At 40.1% G+C, this 21,792-nt stretch overlaps 1 protein-coding gene across 1 annotated transcript in view; it reads left to right on the forward strand.

The window, feature by feature from the left end:
* Positions 1-21,792, forward strand: part of Babam2 (BRISC and BRCA1 A complex member 2) — a 389,024-nt gene that overhangs the window by 81,215 nt on the left and 286,017 nt on the right. Inside the window, exon 4 of the mRNA XM_021162018.3 lies at positions 14,124-14,218. Coding sequence (XP_021017677.1) covers positions 14,124-14,218 — 95 coding nt within the window. The remainder of the gene's footprint in view (positions 1-14,123; positions 14,219-21,792) is intronic.

Below are 21,792 nucleotides of genomic sequence, written 5' to 3' on the forward strand. Positions count from 1 at the left end.
CTTGGTCACTGAGATATTTAGTCCTCATTTTACTTTGAGATCATATATTGCTAAACTGTCCACGCTAGCCTTGGACTCGTGATCCTCTTGCCTCACCTCCTAACCGTTTGCATTGCAAGCATGCATCTGAAACCCTGACTCTGTAAACTGCTAAAAGATCTATTTTTAATTTTTTTTATTGTTATTATTAATTATTATTTACCAAATGGAGATATGATAGGTATTGTTAAATTAGTTAGGGACTACCGTGTAGAATGTTGCTACCAGGGTATTTAGCATCCGTGTAGAAAGTTAAGGAAGAAAGTGGTTTGTTTATAGGTATGTTTCTATCTCTCCCCTTCTCTCCAAGGTCTTATTCTGGTCCAGACTGGCCTAAGACACAGTTCTCCTGCCTTGGCCTCCCAAGGGCTAACTGCAGAGAACAGAATGTACTGGCCGACGGACTGAGCACATTTCGCTGGAATTGATCATGGAGAGCTGGGTGGCTTTTCTCTCATACCTTCTTTCATCCCTTTATGTTCTTCCTCCTGCCTCAGGGTTTGCTCCTGCACTGTATTACTACTTGCCATGTGTAGCAGTAGACGTTGACATGTGACCAGTCTGAATTGAAATGTAATGTGTGAAATACATGGCAGATTCTGAAGTGTTATTATTTAAAAAATGTCATACATCTCATAACTTTTATATTGATTACCTTTTTATATTGATTATCTACTTTTATATTGATTATATTGTTTCATTTTATATTTGTATGTATGTGTGTGTGTATATATATTTTTTATTAATTTAACCATTGGGATTAATTATCTGTTCAAGATAGGGAAGAGTAAACACCCTCTACCTCATCTTTCTCATCATTTGTAAGTAAATCCCCCAGAATACAGGACATGACTGAGGACTCTGAAGAAAAAGAAATTATTGACATGTGCAAGAGTTTGGCTTGATCTTGCACGTCTTAAAGCTAACTGAGAGAAGCCCAGATGAAAGCTTCCATGGAACTCTATTTGTTTGATGTTCTGGAAAAGTAACTTTAAAGGGACAAGGGGGAGAGCAGAGGCTGTTGTAGATGAGAGGAAGTGTCAAAGTCTAGTCATAAAGGGATGGAGGAAGGCTGTTTTGGAGAAAGACAGAATTAGTCTGTGCCCTCATGTTGGTGATATTGTACACAGGTATATCTGTGATAATGCAACTTTTGTAACATCTAAAAAGCAAATTTACTACACATAAAAAAGTTAAAATTAAATTTCATTTGTTTCCATTTTACTCTTTGGTGTTATTGCCAGTGAGTCCAAACGGGTGACTTAAACTATTATTTGTATCTTGTGGTGCTCCCATAGTGGAAATGCCAAGTCTGGAGAGAGGGACGTGCCGAGAGGAGGTCTTGTAAGAAGAGCAGAGACATGGAGATGGCCCACATTTACTTGTCCCTATTTTCATTTTTTTTCTACAAATGTATTTTCAGTGCCTAGTACATGAAAACTATACTCCTCAGATGTAATTCCTTATAGTCCGTTTTCTTTCATAGTAGAAAAGACACAGTCCTTCAGGACAAAACATGCCTTGTACAATAAAATCATTGCCATATTAATTATTGCTCATCAGTGATGTCTTCCAATTTGTAGGCAAAATGGTATTTGACAAAATTTTTTAATATATTAATGAGGATATCTTTGGGATCCATATTCAGGTTCAAAATTACTGAGTTGATATTATTGTTTAAATGTTTTTTTTTTCCTCCAAGAGGCACTGATATATTGATCTATGGATATTGTGAAGGTGATATCCTGGTGGGTGGCCTTTCTTTTTCTCAGCTTGATGCAAGCTAGAGTTATCTGGGGAGAGGAACCTCAATTGAGAAATTGGTAATTGAAGCGGAGTGTTGTTGAACCTAGATAACTGTATTCAAATCGTCCCAGTGGTGGCAGCAGTGTTCCTTGATACCTGCCCCAATGTTTTGTGTTCTCAAATGAAACACACACACACACACACACACACACACACACCACAGCCTTATATTTTAAAATGGCTTAAACAGCTCAATGGTTGGGCCACTTCCAAACCTCTATGTGGCTAAAACACTCCCCTTCGATATTCCTGAGTTATAACTTACTAAAACCTGTATTCCATCTTGGCTGTCCCAGACCCAGACCTTCAGCCCTCTCAGGCTGAGTTCCCCAGCACCTACATGATGGCTGTGTTCTCTGTCTGGCACACCCCAGATGTGGCTTCTACTCCTTTCCTGGCATAGTAGCTATCTCCCTTCCTGCTCCTTCCTCAGTTCCTTGCCCAGGATCTAAAGTCCTGTCTCTGTCTCTCTGCCCAGCCATTGGCCACTGGCAACTTTATTTACCAATCAAAACCAACTGGAGGCAGGGTCCCTCAGTGTCTTATGTGTGGATGTGCAGATTCCCATGCAATTTTGGGGACCAGATTAACATAATACATGCAGGATTAGACCTAATCCACAACATTTCTCCCCTTTTTTTGTCTACTAAAAGGGCTTTTTCTCCCAGATATACACTGAACATAGTTATAACAGTTATGTAAACTATAATGTACGATATACACCAATGATGTCCAGTCCATCAATTTTGCAATTTAGGTACATTACTCTAACATATGTCCTAACTTAAAGAGTTTACAATTCTGTACCTGAATTATGTTTTGATTTTAACTTGCATTAACCATCTGAAAACTATTCTTTCAAATCTAGATCATCTTCCTTAGTGTTGATAAGGAATAAGTTTTAAGTTAATAAAACTTAAGTTTGATTATGAGACAATAACTAGTCTTCAAGCCAGTCAGAGATATGAGAACAAACTAAATATTAACTGAATATATAGGAAGCACAAAAACATAGCTTCAAAAACTTAAACAATTTGTAGAGACAACTGACTGCTTGGACAGTTCCCTATTCCTTATAACGTTGGGGCATCTGTCTTCAGTCTTCTGGCCAAGAAACCTCTGACAGATCTTAAGTGAAGCAGGAATTATCAAGGACTAGCTTACTCTGTATTGGCAGAGCTAAGCTGTCAACTATCTAGCATCATTTGTCCTTTCCTGGACAGTATTTTTTGTCTGCAGATGAATTTGGGCAATTCATGCTCAGTGGCTACCTTGACACTCTTGGAGCAACTCTACATGAAGATTATGATGCTCAATATCTTCTTTGAACTGTAAAGTGGGTACTGTCAGGAACAGTCATGTCTCCTAGTCAAAAGATCTGTTAACAAATCCACAACAGAGGAGGGCCTGGCCTATCAGAGTGGTAGCACTCCTGACAGATGGTACTGGGTAGTATAAGCTGCTTGAGTCCTAAGGAACAAGCCAGTAAGCAGCATACCCCTATGGCTTCTGCTTCAGTTCCCGCCTTCAGGTTCTTGCCTTATCTTGTCCTGATGATGGATTGTAATCCAGAAGCCAAGTGTTGCAGGAAATATTAAAAAGAACTCCAAGTTCCCGCACTTCTTCCAGCTACTCTCAGCCCCGGCAGTCTTGCTGGCCAGTTCTCATTTCATGAAGACTCTCTGATTCAGCTCCAAAATCCCTCCACTCAGCTCACTAAGTTCCCGCTGGCGGGTGGCTAACACATCAGCCCCATGCTTCAAATTCCCTACGGACTTTGTGGTGCATATCTGGCAAACCCATGCTTTGTTGCTGTACCTTTCTCTCTTGAACCTAGTCAAACCAGTGCCTGAAGGAAAACACTACACAAACTTAGTTTAGAAACAATGGTAACTCAATTGCTAGGCATAACAACTAGATTCCTAATCTTGTAAGCCATATTAAATTTAAAACCTCTGTTGGCAAATTATGACAAATTCGCCATATAAGTCAGGAGACACTAGCGGCTACATCTTGCCCTCTCACTATCCCTGTCCCAAAAGCCCCTAACTCTCTCCTCTTCTTCTCTTCAACTATCCTCCCCAGAATCCCTGCCTACTTGCCCAGTGATTGGTCCCTTTATTCATTTGAGGGAAGGTTCACAAGAAGTCACCTGAGTAAGTGACTCATTCCTCCATCCAGACAGCCCCTCCTGGGAAAGCGGAATTAACATCAAAATACGGGCATCACCAGGGCCATCCACAACAGCCGAGTAAAAGTTTCCTCTTAAGATTGCTTTTGGTCATAGTGTTTTCCACAGCAGTAGAAACCTAAATGTGATGAGTGCTTTCCAGGAGCATGCCTGGTCAGTCTTTGGTGACTGAGTTAGGAATGCGAACCCTAAATGGGAGTTGCATCTAGGGGTGTTATGATGGCCTATCTATGGAGAGATCTAATGAAATTGAAATGTGCTAAGGTTCAATTTAAAACCCTGAGGTAGATTCTAGAATTCAGCTGTCCGTAAGTAGTAGAGAGGGATATGTAGGTTAGCTGTAGTATTTAAGGGAAAGTCTGAGGTTTTAGTTGGAAGGAAGCATAATACTGCCAAAAACCTATTTCATGCCATGATATTTAGCTCTAGAAGGCTGGTATCTATAATGAAAGCATGGGTTTTCTCCTGCTTAGTTGTAGATATTATTCTTGAAGAGAGAGATGGGCACATTTAGAGACAAGGAGCAACGTGACCAATTTAGATGAGGAATAATGGCGGAAACTGGGCCGTGCATCTTGGTCCGGAAGTCAGAAGACTGCCTTTAGAGAGTGTGAAGGTTATGACATTAAAGAGAAAGTTGTTTTATAAACTCCTAAGAACAAGTGGATAGAGGTTTTGTGGGGGCAGAGTGGAATTTAACTTTCAACATAAGGAAACATCTTGTAGTTGAAGCTAGAAATGAAGTTAGAAATGATGTACCTCTTTAGTCTTCTGTAAGACTGTGCTGCTTAAGCCGGCCTTCCATTTTGATTATCTCCTCTATCCTGATGTTTTCTGGCCTGACCCTCTCTCCTCATACTTGGATTCATAGTAAATAAGCATGTAATAGAGCAATCTAGAAGAATAATTTGAATTCTTTATTGCAACTGGGCTTGCTCACAGTCTTTCCTACTGGGAAGTAGACAGAGTGGCATGAGCCTATTACACTAGGTTAGGTGGAGTCTGTGGACAGGCTGTGTGTTTTTCTGTTTGGAGTGGAGTTAGAACGGCTTGGTCACTTTGGTGACTGCCCCACTAAGTTGCCCGATGCCTTTTGGAGAGTGTTAGGTGCCACGGCACAAGTGTGGAAAGATGCCCTGTGCCTGGATTTCTGTGCATTTTTAGATGTGTTACCCCAGGAAGCAGTTTTGATGCACATCTGGAAAGAAATTTCCTGATCATTGGTCCTTCTGTGGTAGACCAGCAAGTTTCAGAGGGTAATGTCAAACAAGCCTGGAAACTTCTTTTGTTGTTAGGTGGCTATGGCGCTTCTAAAGTCTTTGTGTTTCCTTGCTCGATTTCTCTTTTGATCTGACCTCAAATCACCTCCGATCCTATTTTTATTTCTTTGTTCTCTTGCCTACTCTTGGTTTTTATGGCAGGTTGAAGTAAGCAGTGCCCAAGTCACCTGTACTGAGTGTTCACATCTCCTCCTCCAGGGTGAGATAAAGGAAACGCAGTGTTATTGCCTTTCCCTATGATTTGTGTGTCTTTATGTCCCCACCAAGCCAGCCTCAAGGGCAGGTGCTGTGCTTTCTACTTCCTGTATAACTCCCAGGTGTCCTGTGTGCGCAACTGTGCAGAGAGTGCTTTTAATAACTGTTCTTGACTGATTTACTCACTGTTCTCCATAGCAAGAACACAGTGCCATGTGGTCCTTCAAGGAGCCCACTGAGCATCCAGGCAAATGTTTCAGAATGTCTTCCTTTGAGGTTGGCAGTTCAACTCCGAGAGAGCCAGAACAGTGTAAGATCTCAAAAAGACTTTAAATGGCTTTGTTTAAAAAATAGCCATACAATATTTTTGCTGTATTTAGTATTGCAAATACCACTTCTCTATTAAATTTCTCAAAAGATCCTTTCAGTTAGGGTATAATAATTTGTTATACAATACTCATCTTTTGGAAAAAAAAAAAACCTTTACTGTGAATTTAGATGTTTTTCTTTGTCTTAAACAAAAAAATTAACTATAATTTAATGACACATTTTAAAATTTTTTAGTATTCTTTAAAAAAGATGTTTAAGAAAGTTTTTAAAAAGTGAAAATATGGGGCTGGTGAGATGGCTCAGTGGGTAAGAGCACCCGACTGCTCTTCTGAAGGTCCAGAGTTCAAATCCCAGCAACCACATGGTGGCTCACAACCATCCACAACAAGATCTGACTCCCTCTTCTGGAGTATCTGAAGACAGCTACAGTGTACTTACATATATTAATAAAATAAATCTTAAAAAAAAAAGACACTTAAGCTCTCTCTAAAAAAAAAAAAAGTGAAAATATTTTGCAAGTATTCATATTATAAAGATCATTTTTACTTTCAAAAAGAGACCATTCCAGAGTTCTTTAGGTATAGAACTCCTAAAATTGCATTTTTAACATGACTTTATTTGCAAAATATAGATTTACCCATAGCCATTCAGTAAACATTTTATAATTTGTGTTTAAGATCATATTTCTTGAAAGTGGGACAGTTTTTCATCAGACTAGAAAAATAACAGCTTTATTGAATATAATTCACATACCATACAATCCACCCTTTAAAGGATATGATCTAGTGGTTTCAGTATAGTCACAAAATTGTGCAACCATTGCCACTAATTCTCTATTTCCATCACTACAAAGGGAAATCTAAGTGTTGGCCTCCATTCTCTTTCTCCTATCCCCAGGCAATCATCAAGCTACTTCTTCTTCTACATTTGTATATTTTGAACAGTTCATATAAGTGAATAAGTGACCTTCCATCGTCTTTAAATCGTCTTAATGATTTCAAAGTTGATCTACATTGTAGCATGTATAATAATTAAATATACTCCTCTGTCTTTCTCTACCTCTTTTTCTGTCTCTCTTTAATGTTACATTTATTTATCCATTCTTCAATTGATGGACATTAGATGTTTATCCTTTTTTTGGCTCTTATGAATTATGCTTGTATGGGCCTTCATGTGCACGGTTTTAGGTGGATGTGATTTCAGTTCCCTTGAGATCTCTAAGAGAAGAGCTGCAGAGTCCAATGGATAACTCTATGTGTGACTCTATGGGGAACTGCCAGGCCATTCATGTGTCATTTTGTATCCTGCTAGCTATGTTATAATGTAGCCTTTGCAGTACTTGCTATTGTCTATCATTTTTATTATGGGCATCCTAGTGAATGGTATCTTATTCTGATTTTGATGATAACTCTCCCTGGTGTCTCATTGGACATTTTACGGGCTTTTTGGCCACTTGTAAGTGGAGAAACATCTCATAACAGTCTTTCCCAATTTAAAATTTAAGCTGACTTTTTTATTTTTTATTTTTGGTTTTTGGAGACAGGGTTTCTCTGTGTAGCCCTGGATGTCTTGGAACTCACTCTGTAGATCAGGCTGGCCTCAAACTTAGAAATCCGCCTGCCTCTGCCTCCCGAGTGCTGGGATTAAAGGCGTGTGCCACCGTTGCCTGGCTTAAACTGACTTTTTAGCTTCCTTTATATATTTTTGTATGTTTTTATATGCTTCTATGTATATTCTGTATATTTTTTATCAGATATGTTGTTTGTCAAATTTTCTCCCATTTTATGGGCTTTTTACTTTCTGTGTAGTGTTCTCTGAAGGACAATAGCTTTTAATTTTGATGATGTCTGATTTATCCTTAGTTGTTGCTTGATTTGCTTTTGGATGGAAGAAACTCTTAATGCTTTCCAGAGAGACAGAATCAACATAATCTAGAGATACACAGAGGAGACTTATTAGTACCAGGGGAACTGACCCAGGTGAGCATGAAGGTTGGGAAGTTTTATGACAGACTGTCTACAAGCTATAGTTGCAGGATGCTGGCCTGGTATGGCCAGGCCCATTTAGAAAGCCCCAGAACTGGAGATCCCGTGATGCCATTCTCAGGTCGAGGCCAAAGGCCAGAGACCCCAGAGGATGCTGGTGTAACTCCTGCTAGGATCTCCCCACTTCGTCCACTCACATTAACATGTCAGTCTCCTGTGGACACATACATGTAGACACACCTCACACCCTGCTTTAGCAGTTTCCCAGCTAGTCCTTCAGTCGAGTTGATCCCTAAAAGTAATCACTGCAGAAATGCCTGCCTGATACAGTGCTCTGAGGATTCATTCTTAAGCTTCCTATAGTACTTAAAAAAATGTTATTACCTTTAGACCTTTCATCCATTTTATATTAATTTTTCTATATTATATAAAATTAGGGCCCACTTCATACATTGGTTGTCCAGTTGTCTCAACAGTGTCTGTTGAAAAGATACTTTAAAAATGATTTTAGCTCCTTTGTCAACAATCAAGTGACCATAGGTGTGTGGGTTCATTTCTGGGTCTTCAATTCTATTCCATTGATCTTCCTGCCTGTCTCTATACCAATACTATACAGTTTTTTTAAAATCACTATTGCTCTGTAATATAGCTTGAGGTCAGGGATGGTGATTCCCCCAGAAGTTCTTTTATTTTTGAGAATAGTTTTAGCTATTGTTCTTTCTAACTCTATGAAGAATTGAGTTGGAATTTTGATGGGGATTGCATTGAATCTGTAGATTGCTTCCAGCAAGATGGCCATTTTTACTATATTAATCCTACCAATTCATGAGCATGGGAGATCTTTCTATCTTCTGAGATCTTCAATTTCTTTCTTCAGAGACTTGAAGTTCTTGTCATACAGATCTTTCACTTGCTTGGTTAGAGTCACACCAAGGTATTTTATATTATTAGTGACTATTGTGAAGGGTGTCATTTCCCTAATTTATTTCTCAGTCTGTTTATGCTCCACTATGTTCATAGCAGCCTTATTTATAATAACCAGAAGCTGGAAAGAACCCAGATGTCCTTCAACAAAGGAATGGATACATTAAATGTGGTACATTTACACAATGGATTACTACTTAGTTATTAAAAACAATGAATTCATGAAATTCTTTGGCAAATGACGTGAGTGAGGCAACCCAATCACAAAAGAACACAAATGGTATGCACTAAAAGCTAGAAATACCCAATATACAATTCACAGACCACATGAAGCTCAAGAAGAAGGAAAACCAAAGTGTGGGTGCTCAGTCCTTCTTAGAAGGGAGAACAAAATACAGGAGCAAATATGGAGACAAAGTGTGGAACAGAGACTAAAGGAAAGGCGATTCAGAGACTGTTCCACATGGGGATCCATCCCATATACAGTCAACAAACCCAGACACTATTGTGGATGCCAAGAATTGCTTGATGACAGAAACCTGATATAACTATCTTCTGAGAGGCTCTGCCAGAGCCTGACAAGTACAGAGGGAGATGCTTGCGGCCAACTATTGGACTGAGCACAGGGTCCCCAATGGAGGAGTTAGAGAAAGGACTGAAGGACATGAAGGGTTTGCAACCCCATAGAAAGAAAAACAATATCAACCAACCAGTACCCCTCAGAGCTTCCAGGGACTAAACCACCAACCAGAATACACATGGAGGGACCCATAGCTCCAGCTGTATGTGACGCATAGGGTGGCTTTGTCAGGCATCAATGGGAGAAAAGTCCCTTGGTCCTATGAAGGCTCATTGTCCCAGTGTTGGGAATGTGAGGGTGGGGAGGTGGGAGTGGATGGGTGAGGGAACACCCTCGTAGAAGGGGGGGTCAGATAGGGGGTTTTTGTGGGAGACTGGGAAATGGGATAACATTTGAAATGTAAATAAAGAAAATATCCAATAAAAATTGATGAAAATAAAAGTGATTTTATTTGTATTGTTATCTATACATATAGGTGTTGATCTGCACTTGTGGGTGGGTGCAGGAAGAGACCAGAGGAGTGTGTATGATCCCCTGAGGCTGGTGTTACAGGTGGTTCTGAACATGTGGATCCTGGCAACTGAACTTGGTCCTCTAGAAGCACAGTGTGTGCTTCGACATCTTAACCAAGTTTCTTTTCAGTGCTTGAGATAAGACTCAGAGCTTCCCACATCAGGCAAATGCCAAGTTCTTTACTGCTGAATATCCTTAACCCTTCAATTCATTTTTTCTTGGGGATGGGGTGCACAGTATCTTAGTATAGGGTCTGGGCTGGCCTAGAACTTGGTATGTAGCCTAGGCAGACCTCATATTCACAATCCTCTTGCTTCAGACTCCCGAGTCCAGTCATTGTTATGTTCTATACCCAGTTTAACAGATTTTTTTTTTTTTTTAATTCTGGCTTTTGAGACAGGGTCTTGCTTTATAGCCCAAGGTGGCCTCAAAATTGATATGAGCTCACACTGACTCCCCCCAACTCAGGATTCTCTTGCCTGAGTTTCTAAAAGGGCTGTGATTCCAGATGTGTGTCGCAATACCCAGCTTCAAGTTTGAAGGTATAAGTGTCTGTTTTAGTATTTTGGGATGCAGTCACAGAACTCTTTGGCTGTGTAAACAGACTCGATACCATTAACAGCAGCTCCTGCTTGTTCCCCCTCCCCAACCACTGGCTCCCGCTGCTCTGCTTCCTATGAGTATAATAGTGTCTGTCTTTTAATTAACTTAATTTGCCACAAAGCCTTTAGAGTTCATCCACGCTGTAGCATTTGTCAGAATTCACTTTCTCTTAAGGCTGAATCATACCCCATATATGGCATGTTTATATTCACTCATCTTTTGGTGGGCTCTTGGGTTGTCTCTACTCTTGTGTCTGCTGGAAATTTTGCTGCCATGAAAGTAAGTATTTGAGACCTTATTTTTAATTTGGGGGCCTACAGTGTATAAAGTTTATATTTCCTTAAATTTATCCCTAAGCAGTTGTATTCTCAGAAGTGGTATTTTTGGATCATATGATAATGTAGTTTTAATTTTCAAAGAGCCACCATTCTGTTTTCCATAGCAGCGACATCATTTTGCGCTCCTATCAACTCTGCACAGGGATTGGCTTTCTCTGTGTCTTCCCCCACACTGTTTTTGTTTTGTTTGTTTGTTTGTTTGTTTTAATAGTTGCTATCATAATGGGTGCAAGAAAGTAAAATCACTTACACTGGGGGAAATGAATTGCCTTGCAGGTCTGTGAAGAGGTTGACCCTAAGAGTGAAAGGATTTTTAAAAAATTATATTTTACTTATTTATTTAAAGATATGGTGTCCTATAGCAGAGACGAGCTGAGAACTTGTGTAGCTGACATTGCCTTGAACTCCTGATCTGTCTTCCACTGTTTCTCAGGTGCTACTTTATAGGCGTGTGCCACCAGGGCTGTGCAACCCTGAACTGCAGTTTGCTTTCTATTGGTTGATGTCTGGCATTACATTCCCTAGTTGCTCACTGTTTATAAAAGCCAGTGAGAAACAGGAGTACTTGTTTTGTTTTGTTTTGTTTTTTCATTCCTCTGCCTATCACTTGCTTTCAAGAGTCTTTTGGGCTATCTAGAAGTCCTGCATTTCTATGTGACTTTTAGAATTGGCCTTTCAATTTGTTCAGAGGATCTGTTGGGGTTGTGTGAGTCGTGTGAAATCTGTAGATCAGTGTTGCCTCTTAACGTCATTAGTGTTCTGATATGTGAAGATGTATTTCCACTTACATAGGCCTTTTGTATACAGATTTTTAACAGTGTTTTATGGTTTCAAGTGTATAAAGTTTGTATTTCCTTAAATTTATTCCTAAGCAATTTTTTTATGCTACTGTAAATGGAATTGTTTTCTTGATTTAATTTTGGGATTTTTCCTTGTTAGTGTACGGAAATGGAGGTTTTTGTTTGGTTTTGCTTTTTTCTTCTATTTATCTTGTGTCTGGAAACCTCTCTGAAACTGCTCATTAGTCTACACAGTATTTTTTTCTTTTTGATTTGTTAAGATTTACCATATGCAGAGTTAAATCACCTGTGGGTTGTGGTGGGTTTGTTTTTTCTCTCCTTCCAACATGGGTCCTCCTTTTTTCTGCCCTGGCTAGAGCCTCCTGCCCAACACTGAACAGAGCCAACAAGACTGGATATCCTGGGATGGCAGCTTTAGTGTTAACTGGTCTGGAAATAGGTATTGCATTCTTTTGGGAAGTTGAAATTTTAGATTTTTTAATTCCACTGGTATCTAAGGCATTGGAGGTTCTTGTATTGGAATGGATTGATTGATTGATTGATTGATCTCAGTACTAGGGTTTGAATCCATGGCCTCATATATTCTAGGCAAGTGGTTTTCCACCGAGCCCTGCTTTTAGCCTTTTTACTTCTCTACCTTCCCAGTACTTGTAACTTGGTGTTTCCCAAACTTTCTGATGCCTGTGCTCTGTTAGCTTAATGAGAAACATTCTGAAAGCGATTAAGTAAGCAACCGTAAAGACACAGTTCCAGTGAGTCAGTCTAATGAGTGTGCTTTCCTTAGGGATCCATGCTTGTCGGTATATGCGGATAGAATATGTAATGAGGACAGCCATACTGCTTCTTCTGGAGACTCTTATCCATGGCTTGGACCAATGCCTTAGCACTTTGGAAGTTCAGAATTCATAGGGTGTAGTTGGCAGTTGGAGATGGTGGTAGTGCCGGTTTGTAAAGTGGGGTTCTGTTACTTTTATTGTTTGATTCTGCCACCCAACTCCTGTCGGGTACATTTTCTCACTTAAACTTAGTCCCCTCGGAAAGATCTGGAGGTAACACTGCTGTGCTTCGTAATTCACTACAGAATTTCTCAGTACTTAGATATCTGTTCAAAGAATAGAGGACTCTTTTCATATTCACAGCATTTCTAAAATAGATTTTTTTTGTGAGCTGCGCTTTGCCTTGTAAGAGAAAAAAGGAGGACCCATATTGGAAGGAGAGAAAAAACAAACCCACCACAAATTGTGGGGTGGAGGGCAGCTGGTACTAGGCTACTATGTAAGAGGGTATGATTGAGTTCTTCTAGTGTTTCAGTTCTCTATTAGTAGAATTCTTTGGTTTTAGTAGGCCTAGAGCAAAGTTCAGTTCACTATTCAGTGAAAGTAGGAGTGTGTAGGCTGGGTGATCTGGACAGAGCTGTGGGTAGCATGGAAGTCCATGTTAGTTCCTTTGGAGGGGCTACTGAGACAGCTTGTGTTCTAGAGTATGAGAGGTTGGACCATCACGATGACATCCTTATGCTTCTGAGCTGGATGTAAAAATAGCCTCATGCACAGACATGGAAGGGCTCAATGTGGAACTGAAGCCGGAATGTTTCATTTTGGGTCACATTATGTAATCTTATCCTTTGAACAGTGAAAGTGAGTGGACTGACAACTGTGTTGTATGTAGGAGTTGTGTATGTGCGCAGAAATATATACCCATGAAATACTTATAAGCCAGTGTATATTAAATTGCCCACAAACTAATCTGCTTATTAGTAAGTCTGAGCAGAAAGTTGGGGACTAGATGTTTGGCTGAGTAGAGGGAACACAGGAGCTGAATAAGGAGAGAGAAGGAACAGGAGATCTTACACCACTGGTGTGCTCATGAGACCCTGCAACTTGTTTTGTCTGAGAATATCACCACTACCAACACTACACTTGTGTATGCTTGTTGAGGGTAGTCACTCTGCATGCCATACGTGGTGTTGAGCACACGTGGTTCCTTCATACAGTAAGTCTGCCTGCTGTGGCAGTACCACGGTACCACTGGTAAACTGATAACCTGAGGATGAGTGCTCAGAGCCTTTCTAAGGTCTCCCAGCTAACAATGGTTAGGGACCCTGAAATGTAACTGGGGTCTATTTGACTTCAAGACAGATGCCCTTCCCATTATTTCAAAGGTATGTGTGTTTAAGTTCTAGAGGGCAAGGACTGTGTTTGCACAGATCAGTTTTCAGCAGAGGCGTCTTAATTAGCAGGCAGTGATTGGACAGGGGTGTTTCCTGTGAAAAACAATCAGCCTGTGTGTTCGTGGAGCTGCCTCTGCTTTCCTCCTGGGTATTTATAGTCACAGTGTAGTGCACTTGTTTGATTGCTTATTGTGGATGGTAATTTCAAAGAGGATATCAGTTCTTTTATCCAGAGAATTAATCATTCAGAAAGTACTTTTCAAATTTGTTTCTTAAACTAAATATAAATTTCTTTAAGTTCTTGATGCATTTTTCTGAATGCCCATTTGCAAGGGACTAAGAAGAGCTTGTCATTTTCTTATCTTTCAGGGGACATAATTTTCAATGCTCAGTACCCAGAGCTGCCTCCTGATTTCATCTTTGGAGAGGATGCTGAGTTTCTGCCAGACCCCTCTGCTCTGCACGTGAGTACTGCAGGCTTACTCTCATGGCCTTTGTGGAAAAGAAAACAAAATTGGCATTTGGTGATTGCTTAGTCAAACATGGTTTTCCCTTTCTGTGGAATAAATGCAACTCTTCCTGTGCCAAAATCCTTGAAGAGGAGAGAGTTTTCATCGGAGTTTTACTTTGGGACCATTTCACATTATGTCTACAGTATTGGTTGAAATAATTTTTTTTCAACTTCAAGACACATTGACAACATTTTCTTTGTTTCACTGTGAACGTCCATGCTTGCAGGCAGGTTCTCTAATGTTTAATAACATTTCAATAAGATACTGGTTGCAAGAGAGTTACTGGCTTTTTAGGTTTTTTTTTTTTTTTGGTTGTTGAAATGAAGTGGCAAATTTGGACATTACTTTAGTGCTGCATAAGGGGAAAGACCAGACTGAATGTTCTGTCTTAACCCAGACCCCAACCCTGGAGTTGAAATATGTTTCTGGAATTAAAGCAAGAAGACTTACCGTTAGGGAAAAGGGGAAAGGGGTCATGGTACCTGTCTGAGCACACACAGTTTGTGTAATGGTTGGGTTTGTCAACAAAGAATAGGTGCCATTTTGTCTAAGTGTTTCTTTCTTTCATTTTCCAAAGTCAGGTCTTCTGTAATAGCTGTACTCTTCAAGGAGGTTTAGTTGTTGATTAAAACTATTTTCTTAGTTTGTCTTTGGTTCACTAAAACTGTGTATTTGATGTTGTGATGACTTACTTTGAAAATGCCCCTATTCCTCCACTTCCCATGTAAAGGCGAGATTCTAGATGAAACCTAAAGAACTACATTAAAATTTCACATAGTGTGAGAATATTGTTAGCACGAGTTTGTTGTAAGGTTTTTTATAATTATACATAAACTTTTGTTTGATTAAAAAGTTTCTAGTTAAGTACTGCCTCCTTAGAAATCATGGTGTTGGTATTTACCCCATATTAACATTGAGAGGCTCACCTGCAGTAGATGAGACTGAAGCATTACTGTACAGTTCCTCCCTGTCTGAAATCTGCCAGTGGAGGGAGGCCTACATCAAATGCCAAAGAAACATTATAGGCTAAGTGTCCCTGGAATTTACAGAAGGCGATCAGAGAAAGCCTTGTAGAGGGGGTGATGTTTGTCTTAGTCCTTCAAGAGAGAATAAAAGTGGGAAGTACGAGAGAAGTCAAGTAGGTGAGAGGCGGATGCAGACTGGAAGAAGCTGGGGCTCATCTGATGTGTTGTAGAGAAGGGTACGGATACAGTCGCTGAAGTGAGATTCCTGTGAAACAGCTACAAAGGCCAGGCGCATTTGGTGGCTTAGCTAGGGTCATATTGCTATGGTAAAACAGCATGGCTCAAAGCAACGCTGGGTGGAAAGGTGATGTTTGTCTGTTTGTTGGTTTGTCTTAATCTTATAGTTTATAATCTATCATCCAGGGAAGTCAGGGTGAGAACCCAAGGCAGGAACTTGGAGGCAGGAACCGATGTAGAGGCCATGAAGGAGTGTCACTTATTGGCTTGTTCTTCATGACTCCCTCAGCCTGCTCTCTTATACACCCAAGGCCACCTACACAGAGATGGTACCACCCACAATGGTCTGTGTTCCCCTAAGAAAATGCCCCACAGGCATTAACCATTCTTATGGAGGCATTCTCTTGGTTGAGAGTCCCTCCTCCCAGATGATTCTGGCTTGTGTCCAGTTGACATAAAAGTAGCCAGCACAAGGACATTGATGGAGTGCATCAAATGCTGGGCCAAGAGCCACGGAAAGAAGAACAAAATGAAAACTACCTCTGTGAACTATGTTTCATGTGATCAGTGAAGGAGAGGAAATCTATGATCAGAACTGAACATTGTTGAAGTAAAGTCTAAGGAGAGAGAAAGCATTGTGTTATGCAAGACACATTATGATAGACCACTGGGGTAAAAAGGATAAGAAAGTGTTCTCAGCCTGTTTTTAGAATTGACTTTACAATTTGCAGTGTATGTCTTCAGTATTAGCAAGTGTGATGAATGGAGAATTTAAGAGCTAGAAAGGGCTCTGAGAGTCATCTTACTCCACTCTTCTATTTTTGTACTGAAGAAACACTGGTAGATTTACAGAATCCTATAGCAGAGCTGAAATGGTAATTTCACTCTTCTGACTGAAGTTATCTTTAGTGCTTTTGAGAAATAAGCTGAGAAAGAACAGCGTTGGGAGGAGGAGGCACAGCCAGCAGTGTACTGGATCCAAGAGGAAGTGATTGAGGACCACGGGAAGGCTCACTTGGTGGGCCAATGGGTTAGACAAGTGCAGCGAGGCAATCAGAGCACACTCTTAAAGGTGCACACTTGATATCTGTCTTGTTGAAACACCAAGACAGGATGCACTATAAATGTAATCTCTAGTAGCTGTTTCTCTAGGCACAGCCTGCTCAGGGACTTGTCACTCAGTATTAATAGGTTAGCATTTAGTTGTGTATCCCACCCGGACTTCCCTCATCTTCTCTTGATGTACTGTGCCGACTTGTCTACACATTGAATGAAAGGGAACTGCATCTTATTAGATTTGGGCTGGGAAACAGAATCAGTGTCTGGACTTCCCAAGATGTTTTCCTAGAGTACCTACCAAGTATAGAAGGGGATTTTGCACCCGCATGAGAGGACATACTTGCCAAAGTTTTAAAGCCAAAATTTTCTTTAAGTTATTGGGCCTAATTATTAAAATTCATGAAAAAAATGCATCTGATTTTGTGATATATTTGTGTTTTTAATATAAAAGTATATCAGGTTATAATAATTAAGAGAAAATGAACTCTCCAATATGGTCCAGCTTGAAAAACAGTTTTAAACAGATTTATTCTATTTATTTATACTTGTTCTTCTCCAAAAAGTGAGGTGGCTTAAATAAGGGACATGGGTACAGGTAAAAGAAGTCAATATAGGCCCCAAATGTCAGCTGAGGCTCCACTTTTATATTGTCTTTGTCAGCTCTTTTTCTAAATATATTTTTGGTTTAAGGTTTTGTTTTTTTTTAATCATATACATGATTGGTCACATTTTTCAGCCCATTCTGTGGATTCTTTTCCTAGGTACTGTCCTGTGTGTATGTGGGTGGGTGTGCTTGCCTGTGTGTACATTTGTAGAATCCATTTGTCATCCTAGGCATTTTATGTCACACTACCATACTTTCTGAGCCAGAGTCTCTCATAGAACCCAGAGCTCAACATTTCTGCTGGACCCATCTGTCTCCATCCTGCCTGTGCTGGGACAAAGCTGCGTGTGCCAGGGCCTGGCTTTTGTCTGGTCCTAGAAACCTGAACTCAGATCCTCATGTATTGGAGTTCATGCACCATACCATTTTTAAAGAGAAGTTTTAAAGTTTGTTGAATTTCAGTTTATCTCTTTTTCTCTTGTTGCCTGTGCTTTTGATATTCAAGATGCAATAGCCTAATCAGAGATTGTAAAGATTTACTCTAATATTTTTCTTGAAGAGTTTTATTATTTTTGCTGCCATTTTGTAATGGTGTGAAGCTGATGCCTGGCTTTATGTTCTAAGTGGATATTAGATGCTCTGGCATTGTTTATTAGAAAGGATGTGCTTCCCTCATTGAATTTTGTTGGCATTTTATCATCACTAAGTTGGTTGTAGCTGTGAGGGAGTATTTTGGGTTATTAATTCTACTTCATTGGTCTGTGTGTGTGCTTTTAATAGTGCCATATTGCCTTAGTTGCTGTGGTTGTGTGAACCGTCTGGACAGTAGGGAGTGGGACTTGTACATCGTTGTTCTTGGCAGGGCAGCCTTGACTATTGAGGGTCTCTCGCATTGCCATATACATTTAGATCACCGTGAATGTCTGCACAGAATCCACTTTGGTTTTTATAGGGATTGTAATGAATCTTATGTTAATCTGGACGTTATTGCCAAGTCTTAGTAATTAGGAACAGTGTGAAACACCTTTCCATTTATTTATACTGTCTTCAGTCCCTTTCAACATAGTTTGTCATTTTGGGTGTATGAGTTTTACACTTTTGCTTTAGTTTTTTTTTTCCACTGTTATAAATGGAATTGTTTCTTATTTTAGTTTCTAGTTTTATATTGTGGCAATATAGCATCACAAATGATTTTTTAATAATGGTCATATATTGTGATACCTTATAGTGTAAATTTTAGTGTAAGGTTTTTTTTTTCTACTGAGCAAAATTTTTTACAGATTTTTAAAAAAAATCCTTTTATTCCTGCCGTCTTGAGCAGACCGGTATGTTCAGGAAGCCAGCTCAGAGCATATTTTGAGTTGAGATGTGATTATAAAATAGTAACACTACTTTCCTTTTTATCTCAAAACTAAGCTGAAAAGCATTTCCCAAGACAAAAAGGGAAACAGCATTGTAACAGACTCGAGAGTATATTGGAAAGTTGTATTTAAAGTTAACGATTGTAAATTCTAGTAGAATTACCTCATGGCTTTATATTGTGTAAGCTAATAGTTCATTCACCAAACCATTTAATTAACATTAGTTGACAGTTAGGATACAGAGCTCCAGGCAGTTGACCTGAGGCCTGTGGTCCAGATGTGATGATCCGTAGGTAGTAGAGTAGACAGACCCCAAACTTTATTTTATAGCTTAGGAAAATTATAAAAATACAGCAAACAGTGCACTGAAGAGGGAAGATGTCACATGGCTTGGGTGGCCATGGGAACTTCTCATGCTGTGAAAGCTATCCATTCCTCTTAGAGATGCTCTTTTGGGGCCCTTTGTGCTGATCGGGATTAGGGTGGCTCGATTTGTACAGCCATGTCCTGTTTGCGCTTTTGCTTTGTACCTTACACCAAAGCATCTCCTGATACAGAGACAGTTCTACATTGCAGGTTGGGTTTCAGTGCTCATTCTTTTCTCATGTTCCATTCTGTGGTTCCATGTTCCATTGTGCTGGCCATGTGTCATGCTGTGTGCAAGGCAGTGAATCTTCCATGGCTGCCTAATAATAATAAAGTCTACTAAGGCAAATTAGTGAATCCTACCTACTGGTAGCTTTTGATTGTACACTGTGTTCAGTGCTATACAGTATAGAATTGACTTCAAAGAGGTTGATTTCGGAAGGTCAGATATAGATACAGAGAAATAGTTACACCTAGGTATATTATAAAGATTGAAATAACTGTTACAAAGGAATTCTATGGGGTAGTGAAGTAGAGGCTTTACATGTATATGCATGCATACATACACATACATGTCTCTATATATTTTCATATGCATATGTATATGCATATGCATATGTATATGTATATGGCAGAAGTTCCATTATAATGAGAAGGAATATTCTCATAGGTTGGAATTTGCTTGCTAGGACTGAGTGATGGGATTTATACAGGCTGTCACCCAGTGGCCTCTCTGCTCGCACCTCCTTCCCCACTGTTCTTTGCTGACACCTCCCTCCCACAGCTGCATAGGTCTCTTAACCTTCTAAACACACGGCCACCTTAGGACCTTTCCATTTGCCACCTGCTATTTTCTTTCGTTCTGCCTGGAACTCTTTTCCAAGTTGCCTGAACAGCATGCTCCCTTTTCCTTTCTGTACCTATCCACAGTGCATCCCATGGCTTCCCTCCCAAAGCTGGAGCCCTTTCCGTGTTCTCAGACCTTCACCGCGCCCTTCTTTGTTGCTTACTGCCATATGATAAGCTTTAGTTGCTGATTTGCTGTCTGTCTTTCCTAGTGTGGCCAGCTTCCCTGACTTGTCCGAGACTGAGAATTGTGAGATGCAGGACATTTATGGTTAAAACAGTACAGTCCTTAGTCAGCCGGGCTAGAGTGTTGCCCTCGTCTCTTTCCCAGTGGAAGGAAACATTAGTAGAGCATTGATTAGTTTTGTTCACTGTAGGATGCATAGTGCCTGCTTATTACTGGAATAGGTTTCCTTTGAGATTATGTAGTTAAAACCTCACTGATTTTTAAAACTAGGATGTATACTTTTAATACACTTATAAAATACCAGGAACAAAATTTTATCGTTAGAAAAAATAGGGCTGAAATCAGTTACCAGAACTTCTAAAGCAATGCTTTTCAGCCCAGTCTTGCAACATTCTGTGGTATGCTCAGCTGCCTCCAAGGCTGTTTTGAAATTCTTTTCCCCAAAGTAATAATGATAATTCATTTTAATTCAAAATAAAGTTGCATAAAGGAGGAAAGTTGGATCATACGTTTGAGTGAGAAGATCATGTGGCAATTCTAGGAGGAGGGAGAGCAGTGTCGTCTGAGTCCCTGTCTGACAGTGAGGTTGATTTAGTGCCTGGAACAGGCTCTACAGCACAGCGACACTAATGACACTGATGCTAGTGCCTCACTGGTTGTTTGAGTCCTCAGTTGGTTGTTCTGCTTGCATTGAATATGAGTTTGCTCGACCATCTAGCTTCTCCTCCTTTGCTCCTCTTGGTGCTATCTACAAATGACACTTTTTGAATAGTTCCCTGTAAAGTAGTCACCTGCCCCCGTGTCCTTGAAATACATGCCACAAGTGTACTGAGCTGAAATGGACTGCATGTCCCACTACTGAAAAATGGCAAATGGACAGATTAAAAAAAAACCTGGATACTTCCAAGTACTTGGACCTATAACATGTTTAACATGGGAGACTCTCATTTTTCACATTTTTATTCCATACTGTTTCATGTGTTATTTGAGACTCATAAAGAACCCATCTTTGCCTCCCAAGCTGTTCATGGTGCTTAAGACAGATAAGTAAGAATTGCCTGATGGGATGGGGTGGTGATTGTAGGGATGGAGGGGTAATAAGCACAGCTACTGTGGGAACAAAGAGAATGATGTTTTTTTTTCCAGACCTGTGTATGCACATAAGCCTTGGGGCCTTAGAAATGTATCAGCTGAGTGTCTGCTTCTCCGTACTGTTTTCAGTGCTAGTGACTGAACCCAGAGCTGTGCGCTGGCTAGGCAAACGTTGTACTTCTGAGCTAATTCCCTAGCCCCTCATCTGAGCGTTCATAAGACTACTTAATGTAACCGTTAGTGATGAATAGCATAGAGAGAGACAAGAACGTAAGACCAAATTATGTAGCACAGTGAATACTGATCTAGGAACCCAGATGAAGAAGCAGAGCATCGCCACATCTGGATGCTCTTCTCGCACTCCCTTCTATCTCTGTGCTCACCCATCTAGGAGTGGACACTATACTGACCAGTAGCATTTTATTAATTTCACTCTCGTTGACTGTCATACAAACCAACTCAAACAATTTTACCTGTTTGATTGTATCTGGCTCCTTCTCTCATACATAGTTTCTCCCTGTTGTTACTGTTTATGCTCATTGATGATAGTACTCCCTTGTATTAGTGTACCACAGTTTCTTTATCTGGGCTGTTGATGGGCCTCTCGTCTCCTGCTGCTGTAAACAGCACTGCTGCGGATGTTCTGCCTTTCTCAGTAGTAACCGTGTGCATTCCTGATGGTGCATATCCAAAGGTGGACTTCCGTGGACATACGGAGGGGATAGATCTGTTAGCAATTTCTCAGCTTTACTAGTTTATCAGTCAGGACCTAGTCAGGAGATAGAAACTACCCTAGTAATTAAGTAGGG

This window comes from Mus caroli, unplaced genomic scaffold (genome assembly GCF_978045245.1).
Source record: "Mus caroli unplaced genomic scaffold, Mus_caroli_1 scaffold_4, whole genome shotgun sequence".
NCBI lineage: Eukaryota > Metazoa > Chordata > Mammalia > Rodentia > Muridae > Mus > Mus caroli.